Source organism: Crinia signifera, chromosome 9 (assembly GCF_055691185.1).
Source record: "Crinia signifera chromosome 9, ASM5569118v1, whole genome shotgun sequence".
NCBI classification, from domain to species: domain Eukaryota; kingdom Metazoa; phylum Chordata; class Amphibia; order Anura; family Myobatrachidae; genus Crinia; species Crinia signifera.
In genome coordinates this window covers 146,189,141-146,199,719 of record NC_139225.1, presented here as the reverse complement: position 1 = coordinate 146,199,719, position 10,579 = coordinate 146,189,141, and the positions used below count along the sequence as shown (strand labels likewise).

The window sequence follows — 10,579 nt, the reverse complement described above, 5'->3', positions numbered from 1 at the left end:
CCGCCATATCAGTTTGTCTACAAACTGACCCGCCACCACAATACTTCAAAGCTCCTCTAACACTAACCATCTAAACTTCTCAGGACGTCCATCATATCCTTGAAGAAACAAATCCATTCACCATCAAAGGAGAGATGGAGTCCATCCGACCGATACAGGGTCTCGTTCCTAAAGGAAATGGCCTCAAGCCTGTTGACCATCCCACCTTCCACAACGATCGCCCTGCCGACCACGGAGTTAATCCATCTCCGTACAAGATCAATGGCCCCTGGACTAACCGCATCTCTCCAGTTCCTCCTAGGTATAATCTTTGACCAAAAGAATCCACAGAAAACGCCACTCTCTAATTAAATCCAGCATTAAATTCCTAATCTCAAAACGAATATTGAGACCGGAATTATGCGTGAGGTCGTTGCCCCCCCAGGTGAAAGTGTATAATTAATAAAAATGGGGAAAATTTCCCGGGAATTCCCTTAATGGTGATTTTAGCCTTCTATATTAAATTGAAAATGACTAATAGGAAGGTGATTCAGGTGACTTATTTGAACCTAATTTTGAACTCCTTAAATTATTGAAATTCTAATCTAAACTTATAATGAACAAATTTGGGAGGGGAGAAGGGGGTGGGTCGCCCAATTTGACTTGAGGCAAAAACACAAATCTTTCACCAGCTGGCAACAGCCAAATTTAAGACTGGTGATAACACAAAAATTCCTCAAGGCCCCCCAAACGCTAAAGCGCGTTTGAGCGAGCGGCTACTCCTCAAATGGGCCGCAGCAGCAGCCGAGGTGGCGCCGATACGGAATGAGTGTGTCCCGAAGTCGGCCGGAGAAAGACCCAGATGCAAAATACAGCGCCCGAAGACCGACCAAACTGAACTTTATTAAGGGGTGACCCGTCAATGTGCATTAACCAGGCACCTGGCAATTGGGGTCATAAATCCAAATAAGCCACAGCCGCCACCAGACAAATCCGGCGGCCCCGACATCAGCCCAAATGCACCCACTGACCCCTGCCCGTTATGTCAGTCTTGGAGTGCTGGATCCCGCACCATATACCGTTGTGGAGCACATAGACATTACGGAATATCATGGGAGATGCTGCCGTCATGGTTGGGGACGCCAGTTCTCCCACTCCAAACGCCCCATGGAATCCCATGGCGAACGCCAGCCTAAAAAGCTGAACCTTGTAATCCGATGAGCAAATAATTCTAAATGATCTTGAGATTCGACGCAATAGACCGGCGTCAATTGGCCGTCTCCTGTCCGGCAAAACCGGACGAGTTCGGGCCCACCCCTTCAGCATCCTGGAAAGGACAAAAGACTTCGGAATGCCTACTGTCCCCCAAGACGCAAATAGAATGAAAATACCTGTCAAGGAGTGCCCAACAAAACTTCAGGATTTTCCCTCCAAGTACAGGTTCCAAACGAAGGCAATAATAAGCTTCTTAGTGCTCTTGCCCTCGTCCCTGTGTTCAAGGACAAATTCATTCCGGTGCTGCCATGAGGCCAGAAACGCCCTGAATGTCCCCAGTGCCAAGGATCGCAGGGCCAACTCTTCTACCCCTCCAGTGCCATGCCATAAAAAAGATGGGCACTGCTCACCATACTTCTGGGCGAAAGGCACAAACTGCCTAAAACGCTCCCATTCAAAAGAGACAGTGCACCTGCTACCTCATTAAGCACCCCGGCGTGCTTGGCTCGCAACGTAATGTTGTTTGCCAAGCATAGCATCACTATCCGAGCTAAAATGCGCAAAACCGGCAAGGAAGTTGCTTTTGGCGACCAATAGCGTGCACCACTCCTAGGTTGTCGCACCAAAAGACAACCTCCCTGTTACTCAATTCCCCGGCCCAAAGTTCCAAGGTTACCACTATTGTAAATATCTCCAACAACAGCATGTTTTTAACTAAACCGCCTTGAACCCACTGCTCCGACCAGGCATCCGCGCCCCAACACTCCGCATGGAATGCTCCAACACCCGTGGAACCCGCTGCGTCCGTGTATAATTCTAACACGGCATTTGCAATGGCTGGTGCTTGCCATATGCAGATACCGATAAAATTGGGCAGAAAAAAAAAAATTAAATCAAAAATAAATAAATAAAAATTCCCACACCTTCATATCTCTCTTCATTTCTGAAGACAAGCGAAGGAAATGATGCGGCTTACGTAAGCCCACAGTCGTTCTCTGAAGTTTATGACAATAGATTTTACCCATGGGTATCACTCTACATGCAAAGTTAAACAGGCCCAATAAAGATTGGGCCTGTCTAAGCGCTAACTTGGCCGCCGCCGTTGCATAAAGTATCCTGTCATGTAGACGACACACCCTATCCAACGGGAGTCTGCATACACCGGCCTCGGAATCAATTTCGATCCCTAGGTAAACTAGGCGCGTAGTAGGGCCTTCGGTTTTTTCCCTCCGCTACAGGAACTCCGAAATCCCCAAACAATTTAAGAGCGGATTCTAACGACCGGAAGCATAAGTCAGAATCTGAAGGACCTACCAAACGAAAGACATCCAAATAATGAGTGATGCTAGACGCTCTCTTCACTTCCCGCAAACACCATTGCAAGAAAGTGCTAAACGCTCAAAATATGCACAATATATAGAGCAACCCATGGGAAAACATTTAGCTATATAAAAAACCCCTTCCAATTTAAGTCCCATGTATGTGAAGGCAGCCTTATTCAATGGTAACAGTCTAAAAGCTGATTCAACATCCAACTTGCACATGAGGGCACTATTACCAAAACTCCGAACAATCGTCAGAGCGTCATCAAATAATAGGTAATTAACTGTGCATAAATCATCAGCGATGGCATCATTAACTGAAGTCCCTCTAGGACATGAGAGTTGCTGAATCAGCCTAAACTTCCCCTGAACTTTATAGGTACCACCTCAACGGGGGACAAAATCAGTCCCTCCACTGGCGGTGTGGGGAACGGGCCGGCCATGCGACTTAACCTAACTTTGGCCTCTACCTTTAGTTTTATTGCATCAGGATGCCCCATGGCAGAACGCAAATTACCCCTAGACCCCGTGTTAATAGGGCCAGAAACGGGCAATTGAAAACCTACTAAAACCCAGACTGCAGAAATTCTGCTGTCTCCCGATCTGGGTTAGTTCCAGCCATGTCAACACCCTGTCCAACAATATTGGGGTTGGGGCTCTATCCAACAACAGGTGCCGCTAGACCGTGGGTTTGCTTTAGATCGAGCCCCACCCCCGTCCCCAGTTGGTGGCTTTGTGCAATCCTTGCTTGCATGCGTGCCACCGCATCCAAGACAAAGGTGCCGAAAACGACACCGATCTCCCAGATTACATTGCCATTGTTACATGCAAAATATTTTCCGTGGCCAGACTAGTTATTTATTCCCCTATTATCATTATTAATAGGCCTATTTCCGTATTGTCGAAAACCATCCTTTTCCCTCGGAAGCCTTGAAGGGAGTAACTGATTCAGTAACTTCGAAATAAAGTTCTATGTCTTTTTACCAAAATCATATACCTCCCAGCCATGTTACTTCCTTCTAAATTCCTCGTCATAGTTACGCCATCTGAAACCCATGTACGAGGTGTATAATTTGTGTATTAGAAACTGGTATCTCACCAGGTTCATGTACTCATCGGGATGGCTCTCCAGATAACAGGCCGCAAAATAAGCATGCCCCTTATCCAATTATTATATGTTCGAAAACCTTCCTCATTAGAGGCGCCCTTCTTCCTAGCCCCAATTAGAGCACACCTATCTTTGCTTATTAAAGCAAAATTATCTACATAACGGCCTTTTCGAATCCTATCCCGAGCCCTAGGCCGCAAACCCCGCTTCACAGTGGTGTTTGCGTAATGTAATGCATCAGATTCCACCGATACATTAGAGGAGCCCGCGCTATGTGACCGATAAGCCCTACGTCTCTTCCGCTTTGAACGCTGCACGCCCCAATCGGAAGATGACATATCCTCCGATGGTACTTATGTAACACCCGGACTCCCGTTTTTCGGTACTCTTTACCTAGATCGGGGGTAAAAAATCGCGGTAATCGCGGGTAAATCGCGGGTACATCAAAATCGGGTACCCGCGATTACCGCGATTTTCCCATAGGGAACAATGTTAAAAAGCCTGATTGACCGCGATTTTACTGTAAAATGCCTCAATGCCCGCGATTTTCCCATAGGAATCAATGTTAAATGGGCTACAGAGCCCAAATAGCCCCAATTAACCCTTAAATGTCCCCCCAATTTTTGTACGCCACCCCACGATCCACGCCAACCCGAAGCGTGGCGAGCGCAGCGAGCCCGCGAGGGGCGGCGGTACGCGTCCTCCGACCTTTTCATGCCCTACTATCCACGTCGGCGTGGAGTTGAGAATAGAATAGTGTGGCGAGCGCAGCGAGCCACCGAGCCCGAAGCGTGGCGAGCGCACGCGGATACCTTCACAGGTAAACGCGTCCCTTCGCGGGCTTCACAGGTGTCCGCGTCGCCACGGACACCTGTGAAGTCCGCGAGGGGACGCGTATAACTGTGAAGGTATCCGCGTCCCCTCGCGGGGCTCGCTGCGCTCGCCACGCTTCGGGCTCGGTGGCTCGCTGCGCTCGCCACACTATTCTATTCTCAACTCCACGCCGACGTGGATAGTAGGGCATGAAAAGGTCGGAGGACGCGTACCGCCGCCCCTCGCGGGCTCGCTGCGCTCGCCACGCTTCGGGTTGGCGTGGATCGTGGGGTGGCGTACAAAAATTTGGGGGACATTTAAGGGTTAATTGGGGCTATTTGGGCTCTGTAGCCCATTTAACATTGATTCCTATGGGAAAATCGCGGGCATTGAGGCATTGAATGCAAAATCGCGGTCAATTAGGCTTTTTAACATTGTTCCCTATGGGAAAATCGCGGTGATCGCGGGCATCGCGTCGCGGCCGTTTATGTGCTGCCCGCGATGTCGCGATCACCGCGATGGGCGCCGTTCTAGGTAAAGAGTACCCGTTTTTCTTATGAGACCGCGTCCCCTCGCGGGGCTCGCTGCGCTCCCCACGCTTCGGGCACGGTGGCTCGCTGCGCTCACCACACTATATAAAATCAACTCCATGCGTAGTTGGATAGTAGGGGTATGAAAAAATGGGGCCGTTTAACATGGGAGCCCAGATAATACATAAGCACCCTTCCGATTAAGTGTACGCCAATGAGGAATCATAATCCCTACGCCTGTGCCTACTTTTCCTGGATTTTGGGGACTTAGCCCGTTTCCCTGGATCTGATGACGTCGGACCCCCTGATCCATAATGATCTACTCGGCCGAACCCCGGCCCGAGTTGTGACCGCAACATCCGACTGGGCCCCGACCCTAGCCAATCTCCTTCTATCCCAGCGCCTGCCTATTTGCGTTATCCTTGACAGGACCCGCGAAGACGCTATTAACGGCCGAATTGCCCAGGTGTGCTATTTTGAAATTCGGTGCCCCGCAAGTAAGGTGCTGAGCCCATCACCTGACCATTGCGCGACACCTGAACCTCAGTCTGTCGACCACCGCTTGGTGAACTATCCCTGGATATACTATACTCGCTGGACTGTGATTCCCCAGTGGATTACTGTTTGACTGGTCACTCCACATAATGGTGTCAAGGCCCAGTAATTCCCTTTCCCTTAGGGATAGCTTGCTCCTAATGCTGTCAATCATTCGTACCTTATAAGCCTGCTGTCTCCTCTGCCACCAGGTGGCGCTGCAGCCTGATTTTACCAGCAGCACCTCCACTTAGCATATCCTGGTGTCATAGACTGACTACAGCCTATAGCATCCCTTATGCCACAAGATGGCATAACAGGTCGACCCTTGCCTGTGGCACCATTCTTTGCCCTCTCACGACCCCTGCGGCGGCCCCCTCTAATGGTAGCCGCCGCAACATTGGCCTCAGTGCTCATCGGCACTGCACCCCCCAAGTTATGAGATTGGCGGGCAGCTCGGGACCTTCTGCCCCGCTGCCCGCCGCTAGCTACAGCCTGTCTAGAAGAGCGTGCGGGAGGCGCCCCGGAGTAAGCCCCGGCGTCCTCCTGCACGCGATCCCATAAAACACTGCTGCCGGGCGCCGCAGCGTGATGCCTGCGGCGCCCGCTAATGACGCGGATGGGGACGGGAGACCCGTCCGCCCGCTCCGGCTCTGCTGCCTGAGCTCCGGGTCTCCGTCCCCGCCGCACGGGGTTCAGAAGACGCCCTCCATCATCCCCGGACCTGCTCAGGTACTGGCTCCCCCAGATTAACCCCGCAACGCCCGGGGGAGGGGTAGCTGAAGCGAGCGCATAAGCAAACCCGCGGGAGGTGCGGCAAGGGGCGGCCTAGGTGAGAAAGAAAGTCCCAGCTCACCACCTCTGCTGGGTGGCCTGGCCCTGGCCCTAACCTCCGTGGCAGGCGCCTCACCATGCCCCGCATATCTGGCGGGGGTCCCGCCGACCGTTTAGGCCTGACCCCAGACATATTAAGATAAAGTAGAAGGGTTTAGATGTGAAAAGAATACAGTGATAAAGTATTAAGCTTTATCGAAAAGAAATTGGATAGGTAGTAAAGGAAAAGCTGAGAAATAGGACAGAGATAAGGAAAAACGGAGAGAATACATCACATTAAATGCTTTACAATGTCTTTGAAAATCTTAGAACTCAACAGTCCAACGATTCCAGAAGAAAGAGGCAGAATTTTCTGGAAGCAGGATCATCTATCCATCAATCTACGCCTCTGACTTCAAACCAGCCTATCAATGATCTACATGCAAATCAGCCACCTGCCAATCAAGCAAGCCAAGCCCCCTAGCCCGACTCCAGTGTGCAAGCTAAGGATTCCTGCCATAGCCTGGTGAGTTTATGCTGCTTTCAGTCAGACAAGCTGTCTTCTGCAGTCTTACACATACAGTACACTCTGTATGTCAGACACTCACATCCCCCTCCCAGCATCAGCACAATGTCACTGACACACATACAGTACACTCTGTATGTCAGACACTCACATCCCTCCTCCCAGCATCAGCACAATGTCACTGACACACATACAGTATGCTCTGTATGTCAGACCCTCACATCCCCCCTCCCAGCATCAGCACAATGTCACTGACACACATACAGTACGCTCTGTATGTCAGACCCTCACATCCCCCCTCCCAGCATCAGCACAATGTCACTGACACACATACAGTATCCTCTGTATGTCATACTCTCACATTCCCCCTCCCAGCATCAGCACAATGTCACTGACACACATACAGTACGTTCTGTATATCAGACCCTCACATCCCCCTCCCAGCATCAGCACAATGTCACTGACACACATACAGTACGCTCTGTATATCAGACCCTCACATCCCCCTCCCAGCATCAGCACAATGTCACTGACACACATACAGTACGCTCTGAATATCAGACCCTCACATCCCCCTCCCAGCATCAGCACAATGTCACTGACACACATACAGTACGCTCTGTATCAGACACTCACATCCCCCCTCCCAACATCAGCACAATGTCACTGACACACATACAGTATCCTCTGTATGTCAGACCCTCACATCCCCCCTCCCAGCATCAGCACAATGTCACTGACACACATACAATACGCTCTGTATGTCAGACCCTCACATTCCCCCTCCCAGCATCACCAGCACAATGTCACTGACACACATACAGTACGTTCTGTATATCAGACCCTCACATCCCCCTCCCAGCATCAGCACAATGTCACTGACACACATACAGTACGCTCTGTATCAGACACTCACATCCCCCCTCCCAACATCAGCACAATGTCACTGACACACATACAGTATCCTCTGTATGTCAGACCCTCACATCCCCCCTCCCAGCATCAGCACAATGTCACTGACACACATACAGTACGCTCTGTATCAGACACTCACATCCCCCCTCCCAGCATCAGCACAATGTCACTGACACACATACAGTACGCTCTGTATGTCAGACCCTCACATCCCCCCTCCCAGCATCAGCACAATGTCACTGACACACATACAGTATGCTCTGTATCAGACACTCACATCCCCCCTCCCAGCATCAGCACAATGTCACTGACACATATACAGTACGCTCTGTGTGTCAGATGCTCACATCCCCCCTCCCAGCATCAGCACAATGTCACTGACACACATACAGTACGCTCTGTGTGTCAGATGCTCTCATCCCCCTCCCAGCATCAGCACAATGTCACTGACACACATACAGTACGCTCTGTATCAGACACTCACATCCCCCCTCCCAGCATAAGCACAATGTCACTGACACACATACAGTACGCTCTGTATGTCAGACACTCACATCCCCCCTCCCAGCATCACCACAATGTCACTGATACACATACAGTACGCTCTGTATGTCAGACCCTCACATCCCCCCTCCCAGCATCAGCACAATGTCACTGACACACATACAGTACGCTCTGTATGTCAGACCCTCACATCCCCCCTCCCAGCATCAGCACAATGTCACTGACACACATACAGTATATATGACAAGACAGTGACTGCACTTAGAGGGGTTTATTACTGCAGCAGCATAAGCACAGGTATAACAATGTAATCATATATCACAGGTAATAGGACAGCAGATTGGGGATGGGGGGATACAAGAGGTCAGAAACTTCTCCATCACTACTCGGAGCTTCCTCACCAGCAGCACCACTGATGGTATAATGTCCATGTTCTCCTCACTGCTCCTGGTCTTGTCCATCTGCAGCCGGGGTACCTGGCATGGTGTGTTCCAGTCTCAGGCAGCATCTCTGAGGCATGGGAAACAGGACACTGGTGTGTGGGGAGGCACTGAGGCTCCTGTACAGGTGTATCTGACACTGGTGTGTGGGGAACCACTGAGGCTCCTGTACAGGTGTATCTGTGGTCACAGTGCACGTGGTAGTGGGAGCAGTCTCTCATAGAGGGTATGTGATATACAGGCAGGAATCAGCCAGGTGCAGGTGACTGTGGATCATTGATGTCACCACAAAGCTTTGTGCACAGGTTAGGAGCAGCAATCTAGTCTTGGTGTTTGGGGGTGAGCAGGTGCCAGAGATCTCACCTTATAAGTACAGCAATTGTTAATGTATTGGTCTTCTTCATCTCCTGCCAGGGTGATCATCTTCAGTCCCTGGTAATTTTCCTTCTCATACAGGACCCAGCATCCTGACTGCACTTTGCTAGATGAGACGTAATCCAGTCCATAAAACGTTACAGACTTTTTTCCCTCTTTTATTTCCCTTGCCTTGCCTTGGAAGCAAGGATCCACATATACAGTGATCTGGGGATTATACAGACCACCTTTAACAATCCTCACAGAAGAGATCTTGCTTTTAGGAGTAGCGAGGTTGCTGAAATCTCCATTCTGGTAGATGTAAAAGTCTCCACCATAGTGGTTTTCTGTATAGACGACCCAGGCGTCATGCCCAATGACGCGCAGGGAGGAGGCTGTGTTAGCAAAGCCTTTTTCTGACAGGTCCGGGACATCACCCATCAGAGCAATGGAACGCCCACCAAAGTCTCTGTTTTCAAACAGCTCCAGTGAGCTCATCTTGGCAGTGGTCTGGTAGAGTAGGTATCAGGGTGTCTGATAAAGTTGTTCTGTCCTCAGTACAGGGCTCTGGTTTATATATTGTGGATTCATGAATTCTAAAGAAGTGTGAGTGGTGGGGGAGGGAGGGAGCTATGGGGGTTTGGAGGTGGGGCTAGGTATAAGTAAAAATTGGAATTGCTCTCTGTACTTGTCCCTGCCAAGTGTTGTGTAACATTATGTGACACAGCTAACACAGGAAACTGTATGTGGATGTTTTTGATTAAAAAAAAGAAGAAATAAAACCCCACTACACCGAGCCTTAGGGAGAATGCTCCAAATCTGAAAGTTTGTCTGCTTAAATTATCAACTCAGACCACTGATCACCTTAGGCAGCCATTCCAGGTGGGGATATGGTGCACTGATCACCTTAGGCAGCCATTCCAGGTGGGGATACGGTGCACTGATCACCTTAGGCAGCCATTCCAGGTGTGGATATGGTGCACTGATCACCTTAGGCAGCCATTCCAGGTGGGGATACGGTGCACTGATCACCTTAGGCAGCCATTCCAGGTGGGGATATGGTGCACTGATCACCTTAGGCAGCCATTCCAGGTGGGGATACGGTGCACTGATCACCTTAGGCAGCCATTCCAGGTGGGGATGTGGTGCACTGATCACCTTAGGCAGCCATTCCAGGTGGGGATATGGTGCACTGATCACCTTAGGCAGCCATTCCAGGTGGGGATACGGTGCACTGATCACCTTAGGCAGCCATTCCAGGTGGGGATGTGGTGCACTGATCACCTTAGGCAGCCATTCCAGGTGGGGATACGGTGCACTGATCACCTTAGGCAGCCATTCCAGGTGGGGATACGGTGCACTGATCACCTTAGGCAGCCATTCCAGGTGGGGATACGGTGCACTGATCACCTTAGGCAGCCATTCCAGGCAGGGGCGGATTGGGAACAAAAAGTGGCTCTGGGAAATTTCTGGAAGTGGCCTCATGTGGGCAGCTCCAAATCAAAATGGGCAGGGCCAGCATAACA

The 10,579-nt window shown here is 50.4% G+C and overlaps 1 protein-coding gene across 1 annotated transcript; it reads right to left on the bottom strand.

Annotated features, from left to right (window-relative positions):
- Positions 1 to 1,246: 1,246 nt before the first annotated feature.
- On the bottom strand, positions 1,247 to 9,551 carry LOC146036970 (epidermal differentiation-specific protein-like). The gene is made up of 2 exons (XM_083160797.1): positions 9,063 to 9,551; positions 1,247 to 1,306 (listed from the first exon to the last, which is right to left on the bottom strand). The coding sequence occupies exons 1-2, from the start codon at positions 9,549 to 9,551 to the stop codon at positions 1,247 to 1,249; spliced, it is 549 nt and encodes a 182-aa protein (XP_083016923.1).
- Between the last annotated feature and the right edge of the window lie 1,028 nt (positions 9,552 to 10,579).